Raw genomic sequence first — 18,127 nt, 5'->3', positions numbered from 1 at the left:
TGAAATGGTCATAGGAAATCTTAAATAAAAAAAAAGCTTTTTTATTGGTCGAGTAATGGTAGAGGATTAATATTAGGGGAGTGAAAACTGCACACGTTCGTTAAATATTTAAAAAAAATATTTCTAAGCATTCCACCCATGAATGCTGTAAGTGAAACAGCGAGAAAACTGCCTTCAACTGCAGATTTATCCAAGGAAGAGCATTTATTTTTAAAGGCCGATTCCAAACTCACCCCCACTTATTTTCGATGTTCCAATTTCTTTTTGAAATCATCTTTCTCTTCTGACTGTCATATGCAGTTTATCAGGGCACAAATTACATCTATAGCCTCCTCTGACATTCAGGGTAGTGCATCCGAAACATCCTTAGAATCCTTGGTGAACAGAAGAGGTTACATGTTTAATAGGCAACCCTTCCCTTATATTTCAATGAATTGTATCACAGGGTAAGCTTTACGGTTGTGAATCATTTAGCGATAATGAAGAATGTAGACAAAGTGTACAGAGAATTCCAAACACCTGAAAAGCGAGGTCCGAAAGGCAAATGATTTTTGGACTAAAATAAAACATCAATGCCTAATCATCACCGAGGAATTATAATCCTCAAAAACGAGTTTAATTGCTTTATGAACTCCTGATAAAATATAATTTGGTTTCAAAAGGAAATAGAGTGCCTTACCATGCCATATTTTCTTTATCGTTCTATTGCGAGATATCTGTGGCTTATAAGTTATAGGTTTGTATAAGAGCTCAACCGATGAAACATCTTTACAAGTCTCTCTGTGCTATGTAGTATGTACTTTGACTAGGTTTGCTTATTTCTGCCGTATAAAAATCTTTTACTTCCATATGAGATTGTAGTGTGCATGCATACAAGAACTACTTCTATTCAATAAGAGAATTCAACGACATCACGTGGCATGCATATCGCCACGTGCTCAATGCTACCAGAAGACACGATAGTCACGTAACAATGTATTATGGCTATCAGAAAACACGATACGAATCACAAAACAATACCAATCTTAAAAAATAAGAATAAAATGAAACAATGCAACAAACGATACAAATCAATCATAAAAACAGTGAAAGGATTCACAAACTAGGAAACAAGAATAAATAATAATACAAAATAAATACGCTTCTAGAAGCAAATGGTAGTAACATCGCATCCACTAAGAAAATAAAGAAATGAAAAATAACTAAATAATTCAAATATTTATCTACCGAATTCAGAGTTGAAACATCGACAAAAAATAGCCAAAGAAAAAGGATAAACTTCAAGTGAAGAAATAGCAGAAATACTATCGATTTCAAAAGGAATCCCAACACAAACATTAACGGAAAAAAATAAGACAAAAACAAATGCTGACAAATGAAGACACGCCACCATCGGCCATAATAACAAGGACAAGAAAACAAAGTATAAAATACAACATAAGTCTTGGGTTACAACTGGCATGAAAAAAAAAAAGGACAACTTTTTCGAACTGTTATTTGAATATAAATGTATCACAGGAAATTAACACAAAAATAAAATTACACATGCAATAAAAATAACAAAAAAATAAAACACACGGAATAACACGTCTAATAAAAATAACCACTAAACCAAGAGCAATTAATTAGCACACCACCAAAGACCCCCCCCCACACACACACACCACAGTCTACGGCTCTCAGAAACTAACGCGACCTTTAAGTCAGTGAAATCAATCTCCCACCCAAGATTCATTGATGTCAACATATTACCAATTCAGACCCAAACACACAGCACTACAAAAGAACAAGCTCATATTTCATACATTTAATGAAAACCAACCAAAAACAGGTGTTTTGGCTACGTAAAGCACGCGATACATGACGTCTGTCGTATGGTTTTGTTCTGAACTAAATACCGAAGCAGAATACGCACAACAATGACTCGAAATAGAAGTTGGTGAAGGTTTAGGCAACTTATCCTCATGAATTTCGGCTTTACAGAGTAGGGTCTCGATGAATTATTAGTGATGCACTGGCTTCAGTGTCACCTAAACAAGGATTCTTAATGACACCAATTGAAATGTAATATTTTTAAGAGTAAAAGATCGCAATACTCAAAAGGCCACATTTTTTGAAGTACACGTTCTTAAAATACGTTAAAACGTGTGTGAGAGGGAGGAGGAGTTGTAAGCTTGACTTAAGGAATGCTATCGAATACTTTCAATAATCATTTAGCACAAATAAAGTGATATTAAGTGACAATCAGTGTTATGAGTGCTTCTAATCAATGTCCGTATAACAACATTGGAAAGTAATTTGACCCGAAGAATTAAGAAAACCAATACAGTTTCTTTCCTTTTTTTAAGCTGCTTTTTTAGGTCTCTCTGCAAGGAAAAACCCAGGAAATTAAGTAAAGCGAGCCAATCCCTTTAATGGTAGTAATATAATATAATACCAGTGTTAAACGAAACATTTTATGTGTTTATTTTTTTAATGTACGGAGGTAGATTGACAGTGGGGCCAACCCATAATCCCTCGCATAATGTCCTGCTGACTCCGATTTTATAAATATATGAAATATTCGAAGAACACATTGCTGATTTCGATGGCTGACTGGATAACAAAATGTGTTTTAATGAGAATTATTTTTTTTTTCTTGTAATGAATTAAAATTAAATATCGTCTAAATTAAAATATAATGGAAGCCTATGGAATGGTTTAAAATACTAATAAATCGAAATAACTTGCATACTTTTTAATAGTAATTTAAATCATAAACATACCTGAAAGCTGTCTCTGCAATCATTTTTAAACAAATGACCTCATTTTAATAAATAACATCATAAAATAGATCTTAATTCGGAACTTTAAAAGCGTCACATTCACAAAGCACCAGATAAAACACTTTCAAACTTGTAACACCTCTGACCTATTACTATTAGATTTTAGAAGTTACTGAAATAACATAACAGAGAGACATTGAACTAGAACGTCTGTATGGGCATGACTGAAGTGAACTCCCGAAAGGGGTGACAACTAGTCAAATACGGTGGGGACATTCTAAGTTAAGGTAAACTCTGAAGTTAACATGTAAAGCAAATCACGTACAACATAAAACCGGAAGTTGCATTTTTTTTATTTCTTCTTTCTGTGTTTTACGAAAGACAAAAATAAAAATAAATAAATAATAGAATACATAAATAAAACAAATCTTATGAGTAATAAAAACTATTTTTGCATTTTATAAAAGTGTGATATTACTAACATAATTTAACAGACTTATATTTCATCAGAATTAGATACAAATAGTATGAACACAAACCATATCGTACGAACTACTGATATAAATAATAATAAGAAGAGTGAAATAATAATAACTGCTCTTTTATTTCGAAATCTAATGTATATTTTACAATTATAGACATCCAAAAGCTTTCTCCTTTCAACGTAATAATTGGATCGAACAATGTTAGGCATCTGCATTGTTCAGATAACGATATTAATATTGTTAGCTCAAGAATGTTTACATTACTGAGCTAATGAACCTTCAAGTAGAAATACAAAGACTTGGATAGGCAATCATCCTTAATAATGCAGACAGATGTTAGATCTTTACTTAAGATAAACTAGATATTTCCTTATCGCATTACAGATTAATTAACGTACAGGTTGATGTGAGCCATTGCTCTTGAAAGATCCGTTTCGATTTAATCAGTAGCAAATATACCGCTTGTCTCTATTGTTAATTCATACGAAAGGCTTTATTCTTACGTATCAAATAGGAGAATTAAACAAATCATTTGATCCAAAGCTTACAAGGAAGAGTTCCGTATTCAACAAGCTGGTAAGAAATATCCATTTTGTTTAACAAATTTAATTATGTGTGCGACTCGTGTAAGAATATACAAGAATAGCAATAATTAGAATCTATTATAATCATGAACATTAATAATTCATTTTTAGATAGCTAATATTGATTTATAAAAAAATGGAGTGGTGAATTTTGAAATTACATGTATCATACATATATGCATTATATGAAAACACATTTTTTTTTTATAATTTATATGAAACTTATATAAGATATTTTATGGTGTGATAATTTGTTGTTTTAAATGATCAGTACAGCTAAAGCTATGAGTCTATTTAACATAGTCTGAGGATATTTTCTATTAATTACAGAAGTAATTAATATAAAATACCCATGAATGGAGGAGTATGAAGCAAACTCATGGGTATTGTTTAGGATGCATCTAGATGATACCTCTTTTTGTAAGTTTTGTACATGCGCTGTTTTAATGAAGCCACCAGTGCAAGCAGCAATGCATGCATCTCTGAAATCAAACAGAAGTCTTGTGCATTTCGGTTGGAAGATCTGCTTTTTTTTTTCTCGATATGCGCGTGCATAGAGAGACAATGATTTTGTAATTACTCGTAGATCATACTGAATGACTTATAAATGCAAATAATAGAACTAATCAAATAGATACCAGCTGGTATCTATTTGATTAGATACCAGCTGGTATCTAATCAAATAGACTTGGCTGACTACTGCCTTAAACAATTAAATAGCTCAGTTAACAGCGATGATTTGTGTATCACCAACTTCAGAAACCGCACCCACATCAGATGAATACACGTCAGTGTGTGTGTGTGGGGGGGGGGGGAACTAACACAACACAAACATGATGCGATATTATTTAAGTCCTTTTCTATGTAGTTTTGCATAACGTTAACAACAGACTGACTTCGAATTTCAAGATAGGATCAGATATCTTTATTTTATTTGTTTAGAGAATTAATGATAATAACTACGGCTCCTATTTTCTTTTATTTTTATTATTATTTAAGCTCGGATTGCGAGGTTACTGAGGTAGTTAATATCCAATTCCAAATTTAGATAGAACATTTGATAAAAAAAAGTATTATACAAATTTTACTGTCAATTTTGTTTCTGTTTCTGTATTGGTATGTTTCACATTCCACAAAAGAAAACAAAGATTATAGTTATAACAAAGTAGAAAACAAAGGTCGTAAAGCGGTACATAGTACCGTGATGATCTAAGGATTTTTACCAATTTTTATATATTTTTTTATTCATTTTTACATAATCCCGAAATCCTGCTTAAAAAAGGTTCCTCACATCTAGAGGGATTTAAACCAGTCTTTCCAGCCGAAAGACAAACGTCGCCACTGTCCTGAACTTCTCTATTGAAAATATCGCGTCTTCTTCATCCTTATATCGATACGAAAATGCCTTCCACAACGCCACTGGCTTCATCATGAACATCTCAGGTAAACTGATGTTTACTTAATGTATTTCCGTTTTTTCTTCCTTATGATTTAGGAGCCCGGAAGTGTTGTTTCTTATGTTTATTCCATGTTGGTCACTTGTCGATGTTTCTCGCCATCCTCGACTTTAGTCACACATCGGTACACTAGATGGCAGCACGTGCGTGATGAATAAATAAGGCAAGAGTCTCACGGAAATAAATTTATTGAGCTAAAAGTGCATGATCAGTCTCCGTCCCTGCACAAACTGCCACCTGTGGTTGTGTCCAATGTCAATCATGAGATGTGTATATAAAGGAAGAGACTCGCGGAAAGCCACTTTGTACTTGACGGTATTGAGGCCATCTCTTGGAGCTCTTTTTTTAGCCATCCGTAACAAAGCAGATCTGTAAAAAATCAAAAAATGTCACTTATTTCACAACAATAACAAAGAAATATTTTGTAATCAAAACAATTAAAAAATTTGCAAATGTTAATTAGATATTTCATATTTTCCTATTTACACATTGAAGACAAAACTCAAGACAGAGTTATCAATATGGAAATATTTCATATTGGAGTCGTATACATTTGATAGAAAGTGTATTTATTGTCATTCCTAGAAGAAGAAAAAGATTGGCTTTTATTCTAAACAAAAGATAGAATAAAATCATATTTCAGTGAAACAACTGAATCTGGTATGCTTACTGAACAAACAAATGGTAGGGATTCTCAAGCAATGACTTGAATGGTATGTGCTGCCATCTAGGAACGTTCAGCAGAACACATGGATACAAATAACACAGGAATGGATAATGAATATCATATCTCGCATTGAACAGTTACTCCTTTTCTTTCCCCTGTCACCTATTTTTTTAGAAGAATTTTGAAAATTATTAATATCGCAAACGCAAAATATTTCTTTAATAAATTACCAAAACGCCATTTCTAAATTAGGAATTAAATTTAGAAATTTATGATTGATATTAAGTAGTAATGGTGTTAATATCGTCATCTAAATGAATTAGTGTATAAAGAGGCTGATATTTTATTTGTTTGTTTGACAGTTTACTAAGACGGACTGTGATGTTTTTTTTTTCGTGTTTCCATGGCAACAGTAGACGACTGCCAGTCATTAACTCAGAGGGGAAAACACTCACTTCTGTTTCTCAAATATTGTTTATTTCAAAACGAAATATAATATTTTTAACACGCGCTGTAATTTTAGTATAGTAATGTTATATTTTGTGCAAGCATGTACAAAACAATAGTTTCATAAGGAAAATTATTCTTCAAATAAGGTTCATGGCACAAATAAGTTCACAAATAAATATAGTCACGAAAAAATGTTCTATTGTAAGACACGCTTGTATTGCAGTGAAGCTACTTTGCAGTGAACATCCAACAATGGAAAAAAGAAATTTCTAGATAAACTAGCATGGGATAATTTTATATGCAATAATATTGCCGACCTCCACTTACTATAACGATAATATATATTTGCTAACGAACCCTGAAGATTGTCATCTCAGTGCAGTGCCTTTCTAAATGCATCTTAAACAGAATTCAGATTTTTTTGGTTATCTAATGATTCTTACACTGTCAAAAAGTCACTGCAATTTACCATATGTTACATTTAAATTTTTTTCTAATTTTCTTCGGCACAAACAAGGCGTAATATATGGATCCTTTGACATGCATGATATACTGTTTGATTTCTTTACAAAAAAAGTGTTTTTTTTATCCCTGCTAAACATTTCAACATTTTTATCCATTACCTGTCACTTGAGAAAAATCTGTTATCACAAAAAAGTTATTTATGTAAAGCGATGGTCGATATGATCTTTTTTATGCATTTCGTAAGATATTAATGCCTTTCTGAGTGCTTCAAATTGTTTAGTGATTTGTTCTTTCTTTATTTATTCATTGTCACACTGTAAATACATGTTTTATACTTTTTAGTTTTATTTTATTGTTTTTCAATTTCTTTTATGCATTTTAAGTCTTTAAAATTTAAATTTTTCAAAAAAAATTCATAAGGAATTTTTGGTGAATTCTTTATTATTAATGATGACAATTATGCTTTAATTAATCGTATTTCACATATCGAGAAAACACACACTAAGAAAAAAAAATAAGAAGTCAAAGAATTAAAATACAGTAAAATCCCTTTTTTTACACTTTTCAGGGGACTGATGGAAAAAAAGTGCAAATAGCAGGAAATGTAAAAAAACATTAAAAAAAAGGCTAAAAGATGACTTATTGCTAGTATGTGAGTCTACATACTAGATTACAAAATTTAATAACTGAAAATAAATGAATTTACAATTACTTACATTTATCTATTGAAAAAAAAAAATCTTTAATTGGTGATTGTTTTTGCTTTTCGTTTTTTTTTTTTTTTGCCTTAGCGCCAGATTGCTTTGCATTGAGTTCAATGCTTGACCTGTTTTTTTACTATCGTGTTCAAAGTGGATACGGAGAGTCCAAGATCTTATGCTAAATGCACACGTGTTCCGGCATGCCAATTTACACGTCTTAGAATTGCCATCTTTTCTTCTACCGAAATACATTTTCTGTCTTTTTTCTCCATGTTACCAACATGGATAATCCATCATCGCAAAGCAACTTTCACACGCTAAATTACGTAGCAGAAATTCTGCAATATCAATTCGTACTGTGATTGAAAAATCACGGTATCGCTCATCACTACAGTACTGCTGCATGCGCGCAAGTCACCGTGATGGTGGAAACGAAACTACAGCCGAAAGCAACGCCACCTGGGAACAGAAATGCGCAGATTTCTGCTGAAATCGATATTGCCACCGAGAAAAAAACGCAAATCGCAGGAAATAACGTCCACATCAAGTTGTTAATGGCGGGAAAACAATACATCGTGAGAATAGGTCTTAAGACGGGACCAACAGAAAATGACGTAAATGGCAGGAAAACGTAAATTGCTGGAACGTAAAAACGGGGTTTTACTGTAACATCTTTGAAACCTGTTACCCCCGTATTAAGAGACACTATTCCGAAGTAGCACGTGATTCCTCAGTTTTATTAATGATTTTATTAGGGTTGCAGTGAGATCACAGTACTACTTTTGTCTCTCGTATTCCCATTGATTATCCACTTTATGAGACAATATCAAGGCAACTTTCGTTTAAAATAAGCCTTCTAATAATAATTTGGATCCAACCGTCGATTTTTGACCATATATAAAATACTTTGCAGCAATAAAAATATGAATAATAGAAAATTCGACATGAAACAGTAATATTTTTCTATTTCAAGTTTTTCCGATTTTAAAAATATACGATTTCAAGTACACATTTCAGTGATTATTACTGATGCAGCATTACAGGACCTGGATGGTCTTGTCCTAAGTATTTCGACCTTTGATGGTTCGTAAGAAAGTATGGAAATTACCTGAGAGGATCACGAAACATTAGTGAATTCTAATTCTTGTCACCTCATATGGAGACCACATACCATCCGCATTCTGGTTATTTGTAACCGCTGTTAAAACTTGGGACAACAGAATGGAAAATTAGGTTCTATCCAAAGAGTTGAGGCATCATTAGCCTCAACGATGTCCTTTGGTTGGAAAGATTTCAATCTGATTCCCGTCTAGGATGATCGTGAACAATTTTGTAAGATTTTTTTTCCTCCTGAAAGTTTGTGGTTACAGATCACTCTAGTTCCCCCTAAGAGTGGTTCTGTTGCAAATTTATAAATCAAGCCTAGCATTTCTGCTACTGCTGGAAGTTTCTTTTTGAGACCATTTTCAGCATTGCATGCTATTCTGCTCTGGATACGTGAATTCTCTTCGAATCTCTATCCTTTGAGCCCGACTAATCCTGATGGGGAAGAAATGGGAGTCACATCAAGCGAGGTCTGGAGGTGGAACTAAAAACTGCTCTATAGTTTGCACAGTGGAGCATCAACATCGCTTGATGTGACTCCCATTTCTTCCCCATCAGGATTAGTCGGGCATCATTACCAGGAAATTCTGTTTGTACTTTTCTGGTCGTCGGTTGAACATTCCCTTAGAACATCTGACAATATACATAAGTAATAGTTAGTTGATAGTTTCAGCCGACGTGAAGAACAAACAGAATTTCCTGGTAATGATGCATTATGTGGACCTTTCAAAAAAAAAAAAAAAACCGGCTAACTCCTTTTCATTCCCGTATAGGGAGTAGGCGAGACCATTTAGCACACACAGTGACACAGTGAAGAGAGACGGCTCAACATTTACCGCCATCTCGTGGTCTCCTTAACCCTAACACAATATATTTAATGTGTGAAATAATGTGGGTTCTATGGTCGATTTTCTTGAGTTTACGGGACGAAAAACCCGAGTTTCCGGGATAAAAAACCGCTTGCCCGTGCCAGAGATCGACTAACTCGGAAACCGGTCGAAAAAAGGCTTAGAAAAATTTCCTCTAGTAGCAGACTAGATTCGAAAGAAAATCTTCCTTCATGCGGTCAAGCGCCGTGGTATGCAAACGCCACATCCACTGAGTTACACAAGCTATCATGGACCTTTCATCTATTTCGTTTTTTTAGTCGAAGAAAGTTTAGAAGTATGAAAAAGAAATCCGTTTTCTTTTATTTTCAATCAACTTTTTTTTTCGTTTTTATTATATTAAATTTCTTCCCTACTTATGACACCTTAGTTTGTTCACCGAAATGGGATTATGCTTTACCTACAGGTTCTTGTAATAATCGTTTGAAATCTTTAAAAAAAGCTACGTCATAATAAATTACAATTTTATAATTAAATTATAAAGCTAACTATAAGGCCACAAGATCGATTAGTACATTCTGATAATTGACATTTTCCTGAGAATGTGGCTGACCAAAATGTTTGAGCAGTGTAAAAACATAAATTTATCAGACAAAAATATGAAATTAAAAGGGTGTTTTTACTAAAATAATGTAATTATACTTATCCAAGGAAGAGGTATAATGTTTCAAATGCTAGTTTAGAATAATAACGATATAGTGGAAAACATCTGGAGCCTTGTGCATCTAACAAAATCCCCAAGAGCTCCTAATAATTCAAGCAAGATAAAGTCGTAACATCCTCGTGATCCAAATAATTAAATTGCTTTACACTGCAAGGTTAATTTATTTACGCAAATGATTTGTACGTTGCAATTCTTTGTAGAGGCAGTTGTAAATGAGGATCGCTTTCTACAAGAGGTGAATTAAGAGCGACAGAATTTATTTTACAAAAGCATGACTTCCCCTAGCCAGTAATTACCATCTTCTGCAAATTGAATACAGTAAAGAGACCTTTGAAATGCGGGTTGGTAATGAAAAGATGCTTTATGAATTCTGTTGCGTTATATGACCTTTGGGACATTAAAAGGATCACCTGACTGGGAGTATCCGAATGGAAATAGCGTTGAATTTTATATTCGGATTACAGTGTTATTTCAGCGTGATTATTGAGTACTTCTTCTGATAGCTGTTGTGTATTGCGGAGAAAGTACATTACCATAACAACATTATAGTTATGAATGATCAAGGATTAGGTTGTTGTATTTTCACCTAATTACTCCATCCGTAGATGCAATGAAAAGCTTTTATAGTAGATAATAGAAAGATCTAGATATGCGATAGGACTAAATGCAATCTTTCTCTCTCTCTCTTATGCATTTATCATCATTAAAATGTCCTGAAATATCTCTTGTGAGAAACGTGGGAATAGATAAAATTTGTAGATATTGTAAATATTCATTAAGTATTTCAAAATTGTACCGGTGTATCTTTAAATTGTCTATTTACAGGGATAGGATGTAAAATGTCGACGACAATAACATCTATCGCACAATTAGAATTATTCTAGTTCATATTTTTTATACACAAATTTTAAATTAGCGGAGTTAATTTTAGACGTAAGAGCATATCGAGGCTTTGAATTAAACTCTGATCATTATATGGTATCAGCAAAAATTCGTTTTAAACCAAAGTGGCTAAAAACACATAGAATTGAAAATTCTTACCAGCCAAGCTACAAAATTTCTTCATTACAGGATCCTCAAGTTAGACTACAATATCAAAAATGCACAAACTTAAAAACAGAAACCACACATGAATCAAGTGACATAGAAGATGAATGGGAAAATTTGCAAAAAATTCGCACAAAAGAATCAACAGAAACCTTAGGAATAAAGCACAAATGGATTAGAAAAAGAGGACTATGAGACCGGAACAAAGAAATAGAAAATATAATAAAAACCAAAAAAAGACAGTTACCAGAAATGGCTAAATTCCAAAACAATAGAAGCAGAAATAGAGTACAAAAGAAACAGTGCAATTGTAAAACGAGAAGTAAGGAAAAAACATAGAGAGAGGGAGATGGAACAATTTCGTGACAGAACTAAAAAAAGGATTTATTTAAGCCACAACCCAAAACCTAAGTAATAAAATACACGAATAAAGAAATAAAAGAAAAGATAAAAATACAAACAATAGATTTAGAAAAATGGGGGATCCATTTCCAAAATCTCTGGACAGATAAGAACAATGAATTAAAATTTTATAAGACAAAGAATGACCTAATAGAAAATATCACAATGTTAGAACCGAAAAATATAATAAAGAAGATGAAAAATAGGAAAACGCCAGGAGAAGACAATATAAATATACAGCTATACAAAAATGGAAGTGAAACATTTAATGAAAGACTTTTGAAATTTTTAATATGGTTTGGATGTCTGGAAGAACTCCTGACTCAAAAAAAAAAAAAAGCACTGGTTATCCCAGTCTATAAAAAAGGAAATAAAGACGATTGCAATAACTATAGGGGAATTAGTCTGCTGAACACAGGATATAAAATATATGCAGAAAAATTAAAATAATGAAGCTAAGCAGCATTGTAGAGGACAAACTACTAGAAGAACAAAATGGTTTCCGAAAAGGCCGATCCTTCATAGATCCAATTTTTACTTTAAAATTATTAATAGAAATGAGAAGAGAATTTCAAAAAGAAACACACGTGGCCTTTATTGATTATGAAAAAGCCTTTGACAAAATTAGTAGACAAAAATTGTTTAAAATATTAACCTGTTTATACACACCAAGCCAACTTTTACAATCCATTCAAGAAATATATACAGGATATAAAATAGCAGTTAAATTGGAACATATTTCAGAATGGAAAAGTTCATATCAAGAGGAGTACGACAAGGATGTTGTTACACCTAATATCTTGAGAATATAGTATTCTCAGTTATCATGGTGTAACATGAAAAATAAATAACATAAATAAAAACCCCTGCATATTCTTGCATCCAGTATAAATTGAGTAAAATGTAAAGGTCTATTGTTTAGTTAAGATAACAAAAGAAAGGAATGTATTTAGATGTATTATGACTAAACAAGGAATTTGTATTAAATAAGTAGCTAACTAAGAATTAATATAGTAATGCGATTAAGAATGAAAGAGTTAAGTGCATAAGTATAAAAGAATGAGTCATGAAATACGCTATGTAAGAGGCTACAGATTAAGCATTAAGTAGAATTCTGAGAAAAGGTTTAAAAAAGGGGTTAAGATAGAGGCTAACAGGGGAAATAACGGAATATCGCTCAGGGCCTATATTCGGATAGAAACTTCGTTACGAGTTGCCGATCAAAATGACGTATGGCGGCAAAATGCTAACCAATTCGTAGACAGACGGAAAATAAGTAGGAGGCGGGAGAAAGAAGTAAGAAAGGGCGCCGTTAGGGAAACAGCTATAAAAGGGTTGGTAACCCAGGAGGCTTTTTTTTTGAAAGAGTAGGCTCTTTTGGTTTTTGGGGAAGACGTTTTGATAGTCAAGGAGGCTCGAGGCCTTTTTGACTTTTGCCAGAGGAGAAGAAACGTTTGGATAGTCGCGGTGGTTTTAGTTTGGTTTTCTAGTGGATTTCACGGTGTTCCTGAGTGGAGAGATATGGCTTATATCCTCATGCCACAACAAGGAATCGGAGGTGAGCGGGAAAGCTATTCTCGTATTCCTATGTAGAAAGCGAAATATGCCATAGGGTCATTGGAAACTGTGAAGATATCGATGTCCTCGTTTCGGATAGTATAGCCGACCACGCAGATGTTTATATAGCCTGAGTTGCAAGAAGTTATGCAAGCAAGTTCGTTCAGTAAAAAGGTAAAAGCCTGTAAGTGAAGCTAAAGAAAGGTATTGTGAATTTTGTCTTATGTTAACCAGAAGTTGTTTGTGATAGGTACCTTTGTCATAACACGGAACTGTTAAAGTGATTAGGGAGAAAATACAATAGAACTTTAGAATTTGATAGAGAATGTAAAAATTAAGCTAGCTAGTGTTGATAATTTGTGAATAATTAATTATCCTAAGAATCTTGAGTGCCTACTATATTGTAAAAGGAAAGTTAATGACATAGTTGTGTGATAATGAAGTAAATGGTTTTGTTAATATTGAGTTTGATTAGTGTGAATTGAGTAATCAAGTAGCCTGAGGAATTTGAATGCCTAGTGTGATGTGTAGAGAATCGGAATTGTCATAAGTATGTGCTAGAGTAGTTAATGACTTTGTTAGTGTACTTGAAGTTGAATAATCTATTAATGTGTGGTGATCTAATCTTTCCATGTTAAGTGAATTCATGTTTTATACGAAATTTTGTGGCGGCATGATCGTAGTAACTTTTGTCGAATTATAGCCCAACCACTTGTATTAAGCTAATTTTAGTGTGTAAGTAACTTAGTTGAGTAATTTGATATGTACCATGTTTAGAGAAATAATAAACCTTTTGTTTAATGAAAAAGAAAGTTGTCTGATATTGCTAATCCAATGGACCGCTTAGAAACATTCGAGCCTTACCACGCGGGGAATTAATGTTAAGAAACGGGAAGTTTAAGGAATTAATGTTGAGTAACAAGAAATAGTGTCACGACTGCAATAGTTACACTTTTAGATATTTGGGTTCATTTTCTCTGTTTATGTATAAAATATCTTAAACTAAATATCCCAAAGGGCACAGTTAAAATACAAATACTAGGGATACTACGGGGAACAACAGCTCAGATATTAGTAGAAAATTGGGTGATGTCTTGAAAGTAGAAGTTAGAAGAATATAGACGAAGGCTGTTTGTAAGACAAGCAAAAATCGTAAGATAGGGACATAACAATGTACCCTCTCACCTCTGCTTTTCAATATATATATATATATATATATATATATATATATATATATATATATATATATATATATAAATAAAATTATAACAATCTGGAACAGCATAACCCATTTGGTATACAAATGACCCCGCAAATGAAGATAGATACACTACTATTTTCAGATGATCAAATAGTATTAGCTACATCAGAAGATGACTTACAAAGATCATTAAAATCATTAAATGATATCTCAAAGCAATATAAAATGACAATATCCAAAGAAAAAACAAAAATAATGGCATTCAAAGGAGAAAACCCAATAAGAAGTAAAATAGTGATAGATAATAAAACTAGAACAAGTAAACACTTTCAGATACTTGGGATGTGATCTATCATACGAAGAAGAAAAAGACATAGACACTAAAATATCAAACTTTGTCAAAGTAAATGGCATAATAAATAATGTATTTAAGCCATCCCTGGTACAAAAACACACTAGAATCAGACTCTATAATTTCTTGTCAAAACCAACTCTACTATACGGAAGCGAAACATGGACCATGAAAAGGAAAGATGAAAAACGAATTCAAACAGCAGAAATGAAGTCCCTCAGAAAAGCAACTGGATATACCAAGAGGGACCATAAAACAAATGAAGAAATCTTATAATCCCTGAAAATAAAACCAATTAATTACTACATAAGACAGTATAAACAAACATGGCTAGAACATTTAAATCGAATGGGCAACAGCAGAAATATTATACAGATACAAAATAAGTGGAAAAAGAAGAATCGGAAGACCGAGAAAGAGATGGCATAAGACCGGAACAGGCCACTTGTCCTAAAATCCATGTTAAGAAGAAGAAGAAGATATTTTTTTTTACACAGAATAAAATTTATTCTGTGTAGAAAGAATGATCTTCTCTGTAGTGGTCTTACTTCGTAGCTTGCTTTTAACGACTCATATAGCAAAGAAATAAAAAAAAAGAATAAGAAGTAAATAAGATTGTCTGGTATATCTTAGTAAATCAGAGTTAATCTACTTCATCCAGATCAAATCCCAAGAATATGACTCATCGAGGTCTTCTGAACTCGGCATTGCTTGAAGCTTCTTTAAATTCTTTCTTATTTTTTCTTCTTCGTCTAATATAATTGATACTAAGAAACATCATAAATCTTTCAACTCCTTAAGTTTATCTCTTCTGCAACTCATCAATGGCAGTCTGGTATCTAAAAACATGTTTTTGTTCTTCGCTATTTCTTTCAGTAAAGAAAGCCAAATTTCTTTTTTGTTTATTTCCTTAGGGTGTTAAAGTTTTTATGGTCCTGAGGGAATAATGTTTGAAAGAAGCTTTGCATCGTTCTTATCTTCTTGAAGCAAATAATTTTCTTTTAACTTTATACATGAATCTATTGAATTTTAGCGAGTGATAGAACAACATTACTTTTAAAAATCGTTATTGACTCTTTTTGTTTTCTTGTGTGTTACTCTTACAATTTCTTGTCTGTGTTTTTCATGATCTCATTCGTTCAGAAAAACGCAAAAACATAGACATGGCAAAATTGAGGACTCCAATGCTTGGTTTCCCAAATTTTTTCAATTGCTTTGCTATAGGCAATCGTATGAATCTTAAAATATTTCAAATGTAGTAGATACGTGTTGGGGTCAACTATGAGGCAATACACAGGCGCATAATCTTAAATTATATCTATCCTCATCCCTAATACTCTACTCTAAGATGAAGACACTTATAGCATCGTGCGCTAATAAAGCACAGTTGAGTATGCATATTGTGAAAGCCAAGGTATTAAAACTGATGTCATGAACTAAGATAACGACATCAAAGAGTTCGAGAAAGGGTATGATCGTTCACTGCTCTCGTCTCGGATACTCATAGTCGAATGCCTTACGAACCACAGTAGTTAAGGTTTACACAGAACGTAGGAGGTAAAGCATCTATCACTGACGCAACTGTAAAAGAATAAAGATGTCCGTGGTGAACGAAGGAGATACAGCGCCTGCATCTATGCGGGCACACGAATACATGCAGAAAATAACTGAAATAATATATAAAATCAGAGTAATTTTTATAATATGTGTTTAAAATGAAAGTCAACATTATTTAGTCCCACGAAGTGGCTCTCAGTCGTTTTCTAAAAGCGTAACCTGATGTTGCTGACTTCATTTTATTAAGCAATTTATTGTAGCCGGTTGCTGCAGCGTGCTCAAATGATTTGTGAAAAATTTATTTGTTTGCATTGGAAGCTACAAAGTCATAAACTATAAACAACTATATACAGAAAACGTTACAATGTTATTTCTTACATAAAGTATACAATTATACAGAAAGTTTCTGTAATGGCAAAATGTTAAGAATGGCAAACTGGTCACTAGTTGAATATGAGAAGATATTAGTAAAGGCTAATTTACAAAGATATTAGTAAGAAGATATTAGTAAGGGCTAATAGCTTTGATTATTCTATTTTGTATTCGAATCAAAGGAAGCAACCTGCTTCCTTTGATTCCACCCCAAAAGGTGATATTGCAGTGAAGAATTTCCCCATGAATAATATAAATCATCTTAAAAATGCTGCATTGACAAATTTTTTAAAATGTTCTGTTAATTACGAATCTCAACTTGTTTGTTAAAAATGTGATGGGGGAGTTCCATTTCAGGTTGCTGTCGATATGTACACCCCAATTGGAGGAATCTGATGCTCCCAAGTGCAATTGTGTCTGAGTGAAATGGCCGAGAAAAGGGAACTAACGGACTATAAAAGAGACATTGTGATAGGTTGCCATGTTACAGGCCTATCTGATTGGCATATTGTTCACAAATTACGCCATCCCAGGAGGTCAACAATCAGTGACATACTGCGAAAGCACAAGGAGTCAACTGCAAGTGCTACCTGCAGTGGACGATTCACCACACTCACCGACAGTGACCGTAGGGTGCTGCGAAGGATAATATGTAAAAACTGCCATTCATCGCCTGACATGTTGAATCCGGAGTTCCGAGTATCGACTAGAACACGAATCTGTATTCAGAACAGAGGCTTACAACATGTGTTTCCATGGTAGGACAGCAATATGCAGACTCACAGTGTGTCTTTCTGGCCGTGCCTGTCTTTTTACATTAAAAACAATGTGTATACTCTTCTATGTGTTTTCCCTATCTGCGTTTATATGATCAGTGGTTGTCCTTATAAGGACTGGCTTAAAGGGGCGAAGCAAGAATGCTTTTCATCTTCCCCGTTATCTGTAGAGGACAGTGTAGGGATAAGGTGTTACTGAGCTATTAAAGCTCTGATCATGGCAGGAGGGTAACAGCAATAACCGAGCCTCAGTTAGAACTTCATTGGCTACAGCATTGCCATCCATTACCCTCCAAGGGTATTGGGGTATTGGATTGAATGAATGAAACAATCTCAATACTCCTTCTCCTCCGATTCCTGGTCAGTGGTTGGACAAAATGGACACACTTATTACGCACACATATTTCTTAATTAATATGGTGTTGGATCACCTTTTGCCTTCGGTACAGCCTGAAATCTTGGAATTGAATCAAATAGGATTTGAATCGAGTATGGTGTAATCTTGTACCATTCATCTTGAAGAACGTCTTCAAGTTTTTTATAAGACGTTGGAAGGGGGAGGATTAGTTTTTGGGGGGATTAGTTTCTTATTGTAATCTCCAAAACTGACTAGACTAGTTCAATAATGTTCAAA

The 18,127-nt window shown here is 33.4% G+C and overlaps 1 protein-coding gene across 4 annotated transcripts in view; it reads right to left on the bottom strand.

Moving 5' to 3' along the window:
• Positions 1–3,350: 3,350 nt before the first annotated feature.
• The window catches only part of LOC150094348 (beta-1,4-N-acetylgalactosaminyltransferase bre-4-like), a 329,825-nt gene continuing 315,048 nt past the window's right edge, over positions 3,351–18,127 (bottom strand). For all 4 annotated transcript variants that reach the window (XM_090412491.1, XM_090412488.1, XM_090412489.1 and 1 more), the window contains exon 7: positions 3,351–5,660. In XM_090412491.1, the coding sequence (XP_090268617.1) occupies positions 5,486–5,660 (175 nt within the window). In that variant the 3' untranslated portion in view covers positions 3,351–5,485. The remainder of the gene's footprint in view (positions 5,661–18,127) is intronic.

The sequence above is a fragment of the Typopeltis vanoorti genome, chromosome 22 (assembly GCF_054136105.1).
Source record: "Typopeltis vanoorti isolate ZY-2024b chromosome 22, IOZ_Tvanoo_1.0, whole genome shotgun sequence".
In the NCBI taxonomy this organism is placed as follows: domain Eukaryota; kingdom Metazoa; phylum Arthropoda; class Arachnida; order Uropygi; family Thelyphonidae; genus Typopeltis; species Typopeltis vanoorti.
This window is presented reverse-complemented; position numbering and strand designations above follow the sequence as displayed.